This window comes from Taeniopygia guttata, chromosome 28 (assembly GCF_048771995.1).
Source record: "Taeniopygia guttata chromosome 28, bTaeGut7.mat, whole genome shotgun sequence".
Taxonomy (NCBI): Eukaryota; Metazoa; Chordata; class Aves; order Passeriformes; family Estrildidae; genus Taeniopygia; species Taeniopygia guttata.
In genome coordinates, this window is record NC_133053.1 from 4,082,991 (window position 1) to 4,098,658 (window position 15,668).

At 46.9% G+C, this 15,668-nt stretch overlaps 1 protein-coding gene across 5 annotated transcripts in view; it reads right to left on the reverse strand.

The window, feature by feature from the left end:
- The window catches only part of DOT1L (DOT1 like histone lysine methyltransferase), an 80,069-nt gene that overhangs the window by 36,138 nt on the left and 28,263 nt on the right, over positions 1-15,668 (reverse strand). For all 5 annotated transcript variants that reach the window (XM_012571264.5, XM_041711002.2, XM_041711000.2 and 2 more), the window contains exons 7-10: positions 15,162-15,224; positions 5,588-5,643; positions 2,790-2,869; positions 1,210-1,278 (exon numbers count right to left, since the gene is read on the reverse strand). In XM_012571264.5, coding sequence (XP_012426718.5) covers positions 1,210-1,278; positions 2,790-2,869; positions 5,588-5,643; positions 15,162-15,224 — 268 coding nt within the window. The remainder of the gene's footprint in view (positions 1-1,209; positions 1,279-2,789; positions 2,870-5,587; positions 5,644-15,161; positions 15,225-15,668) is intronic.

The window sequence follows — 15,668 nt, forward strand, 5'->3', positions numbered from 1 at the left end:
TAACCAACCACGTGGAATGTCCCAAAACCTCCTCAAACTACAGCTCATGTCCTTGCGAAGGACAAGGCTGCCAAACATCCAGTCTGGCCTGTTCAGAGGAGAAGGAAACCACGACCCTGTGCTGGCAATGAACCAGGGCCTGGGTGTGTCTGGGAGAGGTTTGTTTGCTCAAGGCACACACAGGAGATGTTCAAAGTTGAACATTTCACAGAATCCTGGAATGGTTTGGGTGGGAAGGGACTTCAAAGCCCATCCAGTGCCATGGCAGGGACACCTCCCACTGTCCCAGGCTGCTCCAAGCCCTGCCCAGCCCGGCCTTGGGCACTGCCAGGGATCCAGGGTGGGCACCCTGTGCCAGGGCCTGCCCACCCTCACAGGGAACAATTCCTGCCCAATCTCCCATCCAGCCCTGCCCTCGGGCAGTGGGAGCCATTCCCTGTGTCCTGTCCCTCCAGGCCTTGTCCCCAGTCCCTCTCCAGCTCTCCTGGAGCCCCTTCAGGCCCTGCCAGGGGCTCTGAGCTCTCCCTGGAGCTTCTCCTCTCCAGGGGAGCACCCCCAGCTCTCCCAGCCTGGCTCCAGAAGCAAAGCAGATTATTTCAGTCCCCAGTTCCTGCTTCCAGCCCTGGCTCCCCAAAAACTGAACACATCTGAACACGTTTCTGTTCTCACTGAAATCAAGGGCACTGCTCAAACACCTTGGCTTTCTGTCTCAGTGCTGGGCATCTGCAAGGGACTCTGAGGTCTCCCCAGAGCCTTTTCTTGTCCAGGTGAACACCCCCAGTTCTGCCAGCCTGGCTCCATAACCTCTAAGCCTTAGGAATCCTGCCTGGTGGGATTTACCTGCCTGGAGTGAGGGTGTAAGGAACTCCCCTGTGAGTCAGGGCTGCTCTTTGTGGCTGAAGAAATGAATCACACCCTTGAAATCCTCATTTCTCTGCAGCTCAGGGACCCATTGATGGAACCAACACCAAAACACAGCAGCACAAACCCCATCAAAAGTGTTTGCTCCTCTCTTTAAATTGATCTAAATTGATTTTAAACTGTCCTCTCCTCATTTTAAATTGATTTTAAGTACCTGTCACTTGGTGTGCCCTAATAATCCAAAAGCATTTTCTACTTAAACAACTCTAAAAAGCAGTAACACTCCCCAGACATTTTCAGATAATGAACATCCACAACTGTAATGAACAATAAAAAGGGCAATCATACCACTCAAGTTTCGACTGTTAATTCTAAAATTTAGAGGTGCAAAGGGTTTTGAGGACACAATTCTCCCACCTGGAAAAAGGAGAAAAAAAGAAAGAGCACAGTCAGCTCCGTTATTTGTTCTAGAAGTAACTACTTATTAAATATAACCCAGTACAGAGCCCTAAAGAGCATTCCTATAAAACTGCCCCTTGTATAGCATTTAAAAAGAAAAAAATCCCTTAATTCTCATTCTGACAGCCCCAAGAAAGCCAATCCATGATTCCTGCCAGGTGACACATCAAGAATCACTTTAAAATGACAGATTTGAAACACTTGGAAATAAAAGCATGTTAATTCTCAGTGGCAATTTAAAGAAATTTCAATTATCTCCATCCTACTTGGGATCTTTTATACACAAGCCCCCAAAGCCCTTTAATTTAGAGGCCACTAATCTCCATTTCATGGGTATTTGGGGTCATTCAGCAGAGCTGGAAGAACACTCTGGGAAGAGAAATCATGTTTTATCATTGTAAAGGGTGCTTGAAACATCTCCACCTTCCCACTGCTCTCAAGCAATCATTAAACAAGTTTGAAAACTAAAAAATAATCCAGTTAAATTAAAGAAAACAGCTTAAGTTTGGGTTTTTATGGTTTGCAGCAGAGCCCAAAAGTCACATTATTTATTTCAGCACAAAGCTGTGCCATGGGAAACCACAGCTGCTTTGTTCACACCACATATTTTTCTTTTCAGAAATTGTTATTTCTGTCATTTCTGCCACAACCAAGTAAAATTGTTGCTATCCCAGTGGTTAAGAGCAAAGAGAAGACTCCCAGGCCAATGGAGAGGCCACGATGGGGTTGGGGGGTGTCCCCAGTCTGCAGTGTGGCTTCTCAGGAACACCCAGTGACTGTGACCCAGTTTTTATGGCATTGTGGAACCATTAAGGTTGGGAAAGACCTTTAAGATCATCCAGTCTAACCATCAAAGTCCATCCAACTAAACCCCATCCCCAGGTGCCACATCCCCACAAGTTTGGAGCATTTCATAAATCAGGAGTTAACAGCCAGCTCTAAATGAGCCAGCTCTGAACAGGAGAAGCAAAAAGTAAATTCTGTATGGAATTACAGATTGGCCTTCCAAAGCTGTGCCTCTGCAGCCAAGAATCATGGAATGGGCTGGGTTGGAAGGATTTTAAAGCTCACCCAGTGCCACCTCTGCCATGGGCAGTGGCACCTTCACTGTCCCAGGCTGCTCCAAGCCCTGTCCAGCCTGGCCTTGGACACATCCAGGGATCCAGGAAGTTTGGCCTTGGCTGTTGGATGTTTTGTGGGCTCCCAAAAGAGGGAAGGATGGACCAGCAGCTCCTCTCACCCCAACCCTGCTCCAGTTTTCCCAGCAGAGGGGATGCTCCAAGGAGCCAGGCAGGTGTGGGCAGACACCAAGGGGGGAAGTAGAAATCCCACTGTGGTGCAGACACTTGGCCCCAAGGCACAGAACAAACCCCAAGACCTGGCTTTGCCAGCTGGAACTGAGCCCCCCTCCCACCTCAGCTCCCACAGGAATCAGGAAAGAAGGGAAAAACATTCCCAGCTGGATTTACCTTCCTTCATGTTTGCAAAGCGCTCCTTCAGCTGGTGATCCACCTCAGGCCCGAAGGCAAAATTGTTCACAAAAATAACACTGCAAAACAATGATCCAGTTAAAGATCAGGGAGCCAGGGATACCCCACAAGGACCCCCAGTCACACCACAGCCACTTGGAGCCTTCCCAGACACTCCTGCCATGGACAAACCTGCTTGTCCCTAACTCAACAGCTCCTGTCACCCAACACATGGAGAGCAACACTCAGCACTTCCTCCTGGTACGTCTTGGTGGGGACTTAAAATATTACAGCAAAATATCAAAATGTATTTTAGAATCATAAAATTGTTTGGGATGAAAGGGTCCTTAAAGCTCACCCAGTGCCCTGCCATGGCAGGGACACCTTCCACTGTCCCAAAGTGCTCCAAGCCCTGTCCAAGCTGAAACCTGGCCTTGGACACTTCCAGGGATCCAGGGGCAGCCACAGCTGCTCTGGGCAATCTGTTTGTCTTCCAGCTCCAAACTCCCCATAATGCCAGAGGACAGTGACAGCTTAGCACATTCTCCCTGTCCTAAACCAGCATTTGAGCCCTACCCACAACAGAGGAGCTGCATCTTGCTTTCTGAGTTAAGAAATTAAATAAGGGAAGGGGTTGTTCATGGGAAAAAACAATCATATGGAAACAAAAAAATCTGCACAGAGGTAAAATCTCACAAATTATAAAAGGGCTTGGGAAAGAAACAGAACATGCCACAGATTAAAAAAGAAAACACCCCTTTAGATTCAAGATCTAATCAGCCTGGTCTAAATGTCCCTGGTGCCCATTTGGTGCCCAGGCTGCAACAAGAATCCTTAATACCTCTTGGAAGTGGTTGAGCTCCCTGCTGAATGAACATGTCAGGGGAGGTTTGGCATGGAGCTCAGGGAAAGGTTCTTCCCCCCGAGGGTGCTGGCACTGCCCAGGCTCCCCAGGGAATGGTCCCGGCCCCGAGGCTGCCAGAGCTGCAGGAGCGTTTGGACAGCGCTCTCAGGGCTGCTCAGGGTGGGGCTGTTGGGGGGTCTGTGCAGGGACAGGGGCTGGGCTGATGATCCCTGAGGGTCCCTCCTTGCTCAGGATATTCCAGGATACTGTGAAGTGTAAAAGCCATCCTGGCTCATTGTTCCCACATAAAGAACTGATTTCTTTGCAGGAAAACTCCCTTCCCAGTGCCTCCACACATGAAACGTGTTCAACGAGGACACAGGGAGTTTAAGAGCAGCACTCAAAGCTATTAAAAACCACGAATGAAAAATATGTTTATTCACTAAGAGGAAAAAAGTTATTCTTGCTACGCCTTGCTCTTGGAAATTTGGGAAACCCTGCCTGGCAAGTAAAGCTAGCAGGGGTTTCTTCCTTCTCCTTCCCATGTGCCAAAAAAAAACCAAAAAAAAAGGCCTTGCAAAAGAGCCAAACATATTAATGGGACTAGAAAACATCCAGGAGAGGAAGGGAAAAAGCCAGAGCCTGCAGATGTGTTTTTATAGTGTTCACTCTGGCACAGAATTCTGTGTGTGCGTGCAGGGCACAGGAACCCCGAATCCCCTTGGGCTCAGCCCTCGTTCCAGGAGCCTTTGCCAAGCCACAGGCACAGGGATCCCCTGGAACACACAGGGAACCATGTCCTGGTAGCAGCCCCATTCCTGGAAGTGCCCAAGGCCAGACTGAACAGGGCCTGAGGTACAGGAAACTGTCCCTGCCCATGGCAGATGTGACACTGGATGGAATGAAAGGTCCCTTCCAACTCAAACCATTCCAGAATTCCCTGATCCTGCACCAGAATGAGGTGGAGCAGCACTGAGACACACACTGAGTGCCATGCCATACAAACCAAACATCTCCCAGCACTTCTGGGTGCAGCCAGAGTTCCTGCAGCCAAAAATTTCTCTAAAAAATTTAAATTAATTCAGGGGAAAGTTGCCCGGGCAGCAGAGGATTGTGCACTTGGAATAACAAGCAACAAAGCCAAACCCAAGTGTGCTGCAAGGCTGGGACAAGTCTGTCCACAAATTAAAAGGCATCTCCAGAAGAAAGTGAGGGGCAGAATCCTGCAGGAGTCACCAGCCTGGCAGACGCCTCCTCCAGGCTCTCAAAACCGGAGCTTTGGGAGCAATCCAGAAATTGCCACAACTCTGACGGCTTTCAGGGCTCTCTTTGACAACTGCCTTCCATTCCCCCACATAACAGGGTGGCCCAGAAGGTCATATAAAAATAAAGAGGTTTTTTTCTACCCATAAGGCTGAAAGAATGCAAAGCTTTAAAATTACAGATGACTTTTATTGCTTTTAACAAATTTACTCCCTTTCTGCTCCCTCAGAAAGGAGCCCAACCCTCTGTGCAGTACTCCACATAAATAAATCTTCAAGACAATTAGTTTAAATGAAATTTCAATTTAAATTGAAACAAACTCACTTGGGTCTTTTTCTTTTTATTAGAGGGAAAGTGAGCCTGTGTGCCCCAATAGCCAAGAGAATTAATGTTTGCCAAAATCCCTGACATGAACTATAGGGATATGCAAAACAAATGGAGGTTTGTGCTCCTCTTATAAGCAGAATTTATCTTGGATACACCCTTGTATGGAATATCATGGGACGTGCACTCAAAGCCATTCTTCTAGTCAGAAAACAGGATTTAAAGAGGCCAGTGTAAGAGTTGGCAGATAGACTTTGGGTATTTGCTATGGAAATTCTATATAAAAAGCTGGCCAGCCTCCCAATTTCCATTATACAAACTCTCAAATATCCAGCTCAGAAAGCAGCATTCAACTGCTGTACTGTACCTTGTGTTTGCAATCCTCTCCCTCCATTCTTCTGAGAGGAAGTCACCTCTTTCCAGCTGAAAACAAGACAAAGAACACAGAAATACAGAGAGGTTATCAGGGTTCCCTCCTGCTCCCTTCAGAGAGGGACAAACAGGCTGCACCAGCTCCCTGACCCCACAAGGACAAGTGAAACCTTTTGGAAAGCCAGAGGTGGAGCAGGGAGAGCTGACCCTGAGGTTTCTTCCCCCCTGTTCCCACCCCTGGCCCCGCTTCTGCGTGGGAAGAACAGGGAAGGGTCCCTGGCTGCTCTGTGGAGAAGCCAAAAGTGCTGGAACTTATTACAAAACTGATCAGTAGATCAGTAAATGCCTCCTGAGGGCCCCCAGGGCTGGTGATCCCCCCGCTCAGCACAGGGAGCTGAGCATGGATTGGGAACAACTCCTGCTGTTTATATGTATTTATATTTTTATATATATGTAAAATATTTATATATTTATTTATATTTAGCACCACAAAAATCAGATTCTTTTTTATGCAGGCTCTTGCTGCAGTGCATAAACAACAATCTGATTTTGTGGTGCTAAATATAAACCCTGAGCACTTCTAACACTTTCAAGTTGGAAATGAAGTAACATAAAAAGGCCTTGTCTGCAAATAAGGACAGTTATGACTTCAGTGGTTGTGGAGCACCTTTCTGGTGACACCACATCCCAGGTGAGCACAGAGCTCTAGCACAGACTGATGTTTCCTCAGTCGTGTTCTGGAAATGAGAGGAGCCCATGGGCCACACTCTTCTGCTGTGCCACAAGCCAGGCAGGAGGAGGGTTAGGGGAGGAAGATAAGAGGAGGAGAGAAAAATAAGGTGCAAGTCTCTAATTAATGCTGATGACACCCTTTGAGGATGATGGTTTGTGCCAGAACCTCAGGAACATCAAAGCAACGGCAGCAGCTGCTGAGGATCCTCTTCCTGCACTGATTTCTCAGTCTGGGAAGGAGTGAGGATTTCACATCCAGCACTAATTCTCATCAGTGCCAACTCCAAAGTGCCAGCACTGCAGTGCAGGCACTGCAACAACTTCCATCCCTCAGGGCTGGGAACATCCCAAGGGAGCTTCTGGCACCACGCAGGGACACGGGGTGACAAAACCTGCCTGAGCCACTGTGAAGGACAAGCCACAGGTGCCAACAGGAATGGGGCTGCTTCCAGGAGGAAAGGAAGGGGAGAACCACCAAAATGTCCTGCTGCTACACAAGAGAGCTAAGAGTGGACATCCAAGGTTCTCAGGCAAGAGATCAAGAACTTTGTCAAGAGCCTGAAGTGCTAGAAACTGAACAGAGCAGGTAAGCTTAGCTCAAGGTATTCAGAAATACCTGTTCCACCAGCTGGGCTGAAATCAGAGCTAAACCAGAATTACTACCTGTGATCTCCCACCTGCTGGGAGGGGAAGCACCTTTGACATCCCTGCTGTAATAAAAACAAAGGATAAGCTGGAAGCTGAACTCAAAGATCCAACCCAAGGACATCATGCTGGGTACTGTCACAATCTAAACCAGAGACTCAACATCAAAAAAGTTCTGAGAATAGTTTTTGTCATCTCATATAAGGAAAGGTTTTTTCTGGGTGCCTATATGTGGACACCACCTCTAGATTGATTTTAAGAGATAATTTTGTCTCAGTCTTATCTATTCTTGTAATGAACAGTTCCATGGTTTGTCAGAATCTGTGAGTATTGATGATTCCCAGATTGTAGAAAGTCTCTGTCTTTCTGCCCTGCTGCCAAAGCAGAAGCCATAATTGGTCTGTGCTGTTTCAAGGTTGTTTATTCTGTTTATCTCTAACATGTTCTGCTGCCCTGCCGCAGCTCTGTCCTGCAGGGCAGCGTGTGGGGCTCTGCCCTCAGTGGGATGGTACAAACATTAAATACCACAAACTACCTGTGCTGGATTTACAATAACGTGCCAATATCTGTCACCTACGTTGGACAGTGTGTCCCCAGCCTAAACCAACAGAAAAATGCCAACACCACAGTGAAACATGGAGGGCATGAAGAAGGAGAAAAAGGACAAGGCACACCCAATTTCCTCCATCTTGTCCCCTTTGGACCCCTTTTCTAAAATCCTAAAATTTTACTTTTGCACCCGTGCCACACTTAATTATTACTCATATCAAACACTCAGAGCTTGTAATGCATCCTGTAAGATTGAAAACTCTTTTCCATGGACAGAGATCACAGACAGTGTCTCTAGGGGGTCTGTCCAGGGGGGTTCCTGACCCCTGCCAGGGTCCCAGACCTGCCAGGGCAGCCAGAGGGAAGCTCTGGATTCCAACAATGGTTGAGTAACCAAGACAAAGTCAAAGAAAACCCACATGACAAGCAACTGTGTTTATTTTTTAACAACTTCTGCAAGTCAGCTTCTCTATGGCATCCTCCACACCACCAGTTTCTAAAGTCTCCACAGGGTTTTCCTACACTAACAGGGAAAGAAAAACATTGGGAAAACCAGGAACCACAAACATCACAGTCTGCAAGAAAACAGAGAAGCAGCGTAACACGAAACTATTTTGAAATGCTAAACTTCATATAAAGGTCTTGAAATCCAACCTGTGTGGCTGTTAGGCTTCACTTGGGTCCAGTTTCACTTTGAGTTTGCCCTGTCTGTGTGGTTAAAAGAGCACTTATAACCAAAATCTCCAGGTTTTAACCTGATATCACCCATGCAGGATGAACACTTGGCAAGCCAGAGCCATTTAACAATTCAAATGAAGCAGAGCCCAGCTTAAACACATCTATTTTTGTGTGTCACTGCTTCCCCAGCTCATGCTTAGCCAAGAGTCAAGGGGAAAACTTCACCAGGAAAAACACTGGAGTACAGAAATAATCAGATGAGCAACTGTGGCTGGGAGAAAATGGGTTATTTTTTTCCCTCTGGAAGCAAGGCATTGATTCATGGATGCTCCCCTCCAACAAGGACTGAGCTGCCTGAACCTTTAACCAGCTCCTCACCCACTGTGCTGGGGCAGGGACCAATAAAATGATGCCCTAAAAGAAGGAAAAGAGCTCTTTACCCATCAGCTAACACAGAGAATCCCTAAAAAAATCCCCCCAAAATCCCACTCAGCTCAGTGGTTTGCAATAATTTTGAGACTGAAACAAGAACTGAGAAGGAAAATCCAGCTGATTAAGGAAAGTCCAATCTGCTGAAGCAGCAGAACTGATCCATGCTGGTCACTCAGGGAGAAGGGGACACATCCACAGGGTGACAGCCACAGGGCCACACTCAATCTCTTCCTCTGCTGTCCCCTCCCTCACCCTGTCCCTCCTCTCTCTCAGAAACTTAATCTCCTTAGTGAATAATGAATGGAAGGGACCATCTGTAACACAGATATTTTCATCTGATTAGACAATGCAGGAGATGCTTTATCTAACAGGATAATTAGCTCAGCGAAATCGCCTCCAGAGCTGCTGCCTGTATTGCTTCTAAATTTAGAAGCCAGACCAGGTTTTTATTCAGGTTTTTCAAACAGACACTGCAGGAATACACTCAGCAGCATCTGATTCCTGTAACACTTCCTGCAACTGGATGGAAACCAGCCCGGGGGAGGCAGCCAGAGGTACACAGAGAGTGTGAGTTCAAGTGGCTACAGAACAAATTAAGCTGCAATTTTGTGTGGAAACATGGTTTAAGAAGGTTTTTATTTTACATATAATTGTGGACAAAATAGGGTGGAAATACACCTGGGCAACTGGGGCTTATTTTCAATGTTGGCACTGGGCCTTGCTCTCCAGAATTCAGCTCCAAGCTCAGAACTTCCAGCAGGAACAAGAACAATCCAATGGGCAAGGCCAGAAGGTGAATCTGAAGGCTGCAGAACAATTTGGTGAGGTGACAGTGACTGCCCTTCTCTCCAAGGGAGCCCAAACACAACTCTGTTGTTTGGAGAGTTTTGGGGGTCATGGGGTTTTGTTTGTTTACATTCCCAGCAACTTTCTTTTAATGGCAATCTGAAAAAAAAAACCTCTTGGGAGGATTTGGGGCAGGTTACAAAAACATCATGAGGTTCTGAGTCCCCTGGACTGCTGCAATAGGCAAAAAGAACAGAAAATATTCCTCAGGAAGATTCTACCAGGTGGGAAGGATGGAGATGGTGAAAAGCAACAAGAGATAACAATTTCCCCAGTACAAAGGAACTGTTGAGATGCACAAACCCAAACAAGCACGGAACACTCTGCAAAAGTCAACTTTTCAGCAGGTCACTTTTCAGGGAGAACCCTAAATCCATTTGAAGTGGAAATCTCTAACTGTACTGGCATCTTGGCTGTTAAAATAACCTAAAAACCCAGCACCACCCTGCAGGGCCATCTCCAGGATTTATTGCTGCCTTATGCACCACAGTTTTTACTTTTACAGCAAGAGAGACACACTACCCACAAAGTTCAGCCAGAGATGCAGGTGGAACCCAAAATTCTTCCCAGTGAACTCCCACCAAGCATTCCCCTCCTCCAGCACTTGATTTTTCTCAAACACACAAAAACATCATGAGGTTCTGAGTTCCTTGGACTGCTGCAATAGGCAAAAAGGACAGAAAACATTACTCAGGAAGATTCTACCAGGAGGGAAGGCTGGAGATTGTAAAAGGCTACAGAGATAATTCAGTAAGAAGGAGCAGAGCAGGAATTTGGGAAGCTCAGGCCGTGTGCTGGGGAGGAGGGCTGGGTTCTCAGCCCAGTGCTGGACAGGGAGGCTCTCTGAGAGCTGCTGGAGCCATAAATTCACAGGCAGGATGCCTCACTGCAGCCGCCTCCGTGCAAACACTTGGCTCCCAAAATCCCAGCATTTCTGCCTGGAAAAGTACACATGGTTATTTTTAGGTCCTTGTTCTTTTCAAAAATAACCAGAGGCACGAATCCAAACCTCCAAAATGTGGCATCATTTCAAAGCCACAGGGGACGTTTGGAGGGATATTCAAATAGCAAAACAGCAAATTTCCTGCTGAAATGTGGAGGTCAAAAATACCAGGAGCAAACAGCTGGCTCATCCTGCCCTGAAAGCAGCTCCTAGAGAAGGAGGTTTTCAGGGGCAAGTGGTGTCAGTCACCATCACAAAGCAGCTCCTGGGCACTGGAACTCCCACACAGATCTCTGCTTCTGCTCAGAACAGGAAAAGCAGGCAGAAAGGCACCCCAAACCTTGCATTGATCCATGCCCAAAAGTCACCCTTGATCCTCAGGGCTGAACCACCTGCAGCCACCAGAAACTCCTGAGGTTTCCTGGGAGCAGAAAGAGGCATCTCTCCAGCCCAAATCCCACCTTTGGGAATGCTGAGTTTGATAGTCATTGCCACCTCCTGCTAAAGAAGCTTTTCTGGAGCAGGGCAGGAATTCTGTTATAACAACCCTGAGTAAATAAACACAAAACTAAGCCTGGTTTTCAGCACAGTCCAATGTGGGACTGCACCAACTCCCAGCTGCTCTGAGCTCAGCCTGAGATCCTTCAAGCAGTGCTTAGTTTGTCTCCAACATTTGGAATTTTGGGACCTCACAAAGCATTTTGCAGGGACAAAGTTTCCAGAAAGACAGAGATGCCAGGCTTTCCATTCCACATCTCCCTGTGTCCTCCAGGTACAGCAGTAGCAAATCTGCTCTGTGTTTTCTTCTCTCAGGAAAAAGGAACAACAGGTCATACACACTGAGAACTCAACAAAAACCAAACAAATACCAAAAACCTTCTCCAAGGGGAGCCCAGGAAGAGCAGAACTTTGTGCTACTCAGCAATCTCAGCCCCCTGCCCCAGATACCTGAGATGGCTCTGATTCTGAGGCCACATGAGGATATTTACAGTTAGAAACCATGAAAACCCATCTGCCTCTTCATTTTCATGCTGGGTTTTAATTGGATGGCTGCACATATGCAGGAATTCCCCAAGAAAGACTCGTTAATTAGCCAGGCCTAATGACCTTCCCAAAGTCTCCAGCTTCCTTCAGACAAGTTTACTTGAAAAGAGTGGGATAAAGTTAATCTTGGAAACTTCTCAGTTACATGAGAAGAGAAAGAAGATAAAAGGAGTTGGAATAAAGAGACACCTATTGGAAATGGGACATTCTAGTCCAAAAAGCTGAAGATGATGAAAAGCTCTAGAGGAAGATCCTCTCCTTGGAATGCAGGCGAGAAGAGCAGTGAAGAATCTGATCTTCCCCTAAATGAGCAGGAATTGCACATTCCCAGGCAGAGCAGGGGATGAAAATATTCATTTAAGAGGATTATGAGACTCAGTGACCAACAACAGCTGGAGATCAGGAGCCTCCCAAGGCAATGCATGAGGAGCAAATCCCTCCCACTCCTCTCATGCCCCACATGGATCTTCCCCCTCTCCAGCTGTGGCTCTGCAGCCTTGGGCATCCAACACCCCCAGGACACTTTGCCACGTGCAGCGGGGAAACTTTCATGTGCTTTTATCAACAAGTGGTTACAGAAAAAATGAAGCCATGATTCTGTGTAGAAACATGGCTCAAGAAGTTGGGTTTTTTTATATAATTGTGGACAAAGTAGGGTGGGAATACACCTGGGCAACTGGGGCTTATTTTCAATGTTGGCACTGGGCCTTGCTCTCCAGAATTCAGCTTCAAGCTCAGAACTTCCAGCAGGAACAAGAACAATCCAATGGGCAAGGCCAGAAGGTGAATCTGAAGGCTGCAGAACAATTTGGTGAGGTGACAGTGACTGCCCTTCTCTCCAAGGGAGCTCAAACACAACTCTGTTGTTTGGAGAGTTTTGGGGGTCATGGGGTTTTGTTTGTTTACATTCCCAGAAGCTTTCTTTTAATGGCAATATGAAAAAATCCTCTTGGGAGGATTTGGGGCAGGTTACAAACACATCATGAGGTTCTGAGTCCCCTGGACTGCTGCAATAGGCAAAAAGAACAGAAAATATTCCTCAGGAAGATTCTACCAGGTGGGAAGGATGGAGATGGTGAAAACCTACAGAAATAATAATTTCCCCAGTAAGAAGGAACTGTTGAGATGCACAAACCCAAACAAGCATGGAACACTCTGCAAAAGTCAACTTTTCAGCAGGTCACTTTTCAGGGAGAACCCTAAATCCATTTGAAGTGGAAATCTCTAACTGTACTGGCATCTTGGCTGTTAAAATAACCTAAAAACCCAGCACCACCCTGCAGGGCCATCTCCACGATTTATTGCTGCCTTATGCACCACAGTTTTTACTTTTACAGCAAGAGAGACACACTATCCACAAAGTTCAGGCAGAGCTGCAGGTGGGATCTGAAATACTTCCCACTGAACTCCCACCAAGCACTCCCCTCCTCCAGCACTTGATTTTTCTCAAAACACTGATTTTTCATATGGCTGCCTCTAACACTGGAGTGGAATTCACGAGTTGAGCTCTGCTGATGACAGACTATTTCAATTTGTGCTTATTTTGTCTCCAACATTTGGAATTTTGGGACCTCACAAAACATTTTGCAGGGATAAAGCTGTTTTCCAGAAAGACAAAGATATACCAGGCTTTTAATTCCACATCTTCTTGTGTCCTCCAGCTGCATCATGAGCAATTTTGCTCTGTGTTTAACAGTCACCTATAAGCAGATGCTGCTAAGGAGTTCCTAAAGAAAATAAACTGCTTGGCAAAAGTCTGTTTCACAAATAAAAACTAAATAAAATCTGCCCTGTGTGCCTCCTGTAAAAGCCCAAAATCTGCATTCAAGCATCACTCCAAGGTGACAGGAAACCAACTCTCCTTCAGACAAGAAGTGCTGCAAGTGTTTAACTCTTCTCAAAAAAAACTCAGATTGTATATTCAGGGAAATTTTACTCTAAACACTGCAGAAAACAGAGTTATAAAAGCCAAAGAACCTGGCAAAAATAAATAGCTTTGTTTCAATATAGCACCAGACTCTGTCACTTGGAATGCTCAATATGGAAATGCTGCCTAAGGCAAGCAATATGCTTCCAATATTTTAGTCCAAGTTCTTCTCCTACTCCTTAAATTACCCAGCCCAGAAGCAGAGCATCCTCAGGAACAATTCCTTTCAAGTCATGCCAGCTGGGTGACACAATGGAAAAATGCCATATGGCCACTTCAGGAAAAGTAAAGCATTGCCAGTGCTTCCACAGCAGGAAGGAATTATAAATCCTGCTGCAGAGCAGGCCCAGCATCCCCTGGAAGGGAATCCCTCTGCCCAGAACAGGAATTGCAGGAGGGAGGTGTTAGGGGCAGGTGGGACCATCATCTTCCCAGCCTGCTTCCCAAAGGGAGAGCTGGAGCAGCTTCACTGCAGGATGAGGGCACCAAGGGTCCCAGCAGACAGAAAATTGGGAAATAAAGGCTGGTCAGCTCCAAGCTGCCACTGATCCCACAGTGCTGCGATCCACATGGATCACACCACCCCAGGGACATGGCAGGGAGGGAAGAAGGGAAGAAGAGAAGAAGGAAAGAAGAAGAGGAAGGAAAGAACAAGAGGAAGGAAAGAAGAAGAGGAAGAAGGAAAGAAGAAGAAGGAAAGAAGAAGAAGAAGAATGAAAGAAGGCAAGATGGAAAAGGCAGTTTCCCAATCCTTGCTCACTCCTGGATGCAGGACACATGGCCAGCTGCAACCTCTGAGTAGTGACCTAGCTTCCCTGGGATATTTGGGGATATCCCTGATCCACCCAGGATCCCTATGCTCTTCCCTGACCATAGGAAAGTGGCAGAAGCACAAATAGAAGTGTTTTCAAAACCCCCAGCGGGTTCCTGTTGTACATCCATCTCCCAACTGGAAAGTTATTAAGCAGAGAGCAGATTTTCTTACAGACAATTACAGAGGGGAAAAAAGGGAAAAGGGAAGGAATGGACAGGACAGTGCATGGATTTACACATTCCCCACACCGTCCTTGGAGTGCAAAACATCCTCAGACAATAAAGAAACATGAGGAGGAAGATAAAGGATTTCCAACACAATCCTTGTCCCAGGCAGGAAGATCCCCCATGATGACCCATTTACTGCTTCTGCCTCAGCTCCACCTTCAGAGCATCCAATTCCAAACCAGAACTAACCACCCACCACCCTCCCCTGAGGACCATCCAGCCTGTTACCTGTTCTTGGGAGCTTCCTACTCCAATCTCCACCCACCCAGAACCTCCCCCTGCCACCCCATCCCCTCCAGAACTGGGCCCACTCCTTCCCCTGCCTGCAGAACCAAAGCTTCAGCTCTTATTTCCAGCAGGAGAGTTCAGAACCCCAAGGAGGAGCTGCCACACTTGGCAAAAACCCCAATCCATGGAGAGAGGGAGGGGAAAGGGAAAGGGGATTTAACACTAACAGAAGACTCATGGCAGCCCCAATCAGAACAACATTTTAGAAGAATAAATCTTCCAAAAGTTTCTGGAAATATCTGGAAGTGGTCCCAATAACACCATGCCCCACATCAGGCAAGACAAAGAGAGGGGTCTGGGAGGAGGTATTGGAAACACCATCCCCAGGATCAGTACAAGAACCAGGGAGCAGCTGGGCCTCAGCTGCCTGAGGAAAGGCTGGAGGGGACTTTACAAACTCTGCACTTAGGTGTGGATCCCAATCTGCAGCTGAGAGTCACTCACTGTGTATTCTGCATGTTTCTTCCCATACCATTTCATCCATTTTCTGAACTCTCTGTCCATCGTCTGCAAGAGGGAAGAAAACCAAAAGCAGCTATTAGGACATCTCACATTTCCAATTCCATCACAGCAATGGAGACACAGCTCTGCAGCCCTCACTGATCCCCAAGAATTCTGTCTGGTTGGAGGCTTTTTGCCATTAACATTCCAAGGACAGGCAAACACAGAGCTCCTGCTGTTCAGTTTTCTTAAAAAAACCAAACCCTCATTTCCTTAGGGCCAAGGCAAAGCTGGCATTTTCACCCCCACCCCTTCCCGTGGAAGTTCCATGTTCTAAGAAAAGCCTTTACACTGCCCAGCACTAAAAATAGCCCTGCCTTAAGCTGTGGTGCATAATCCCACAAGGGGGAGGGGGGTGAGCCCAGCCTAAGCCCAGGGAGCAAAGGGACAATCAGGACAAGGCCAGGTCTGCTGGGGTCACTGAGGAGGCAGAAAGCAGCAGGAAAAGCA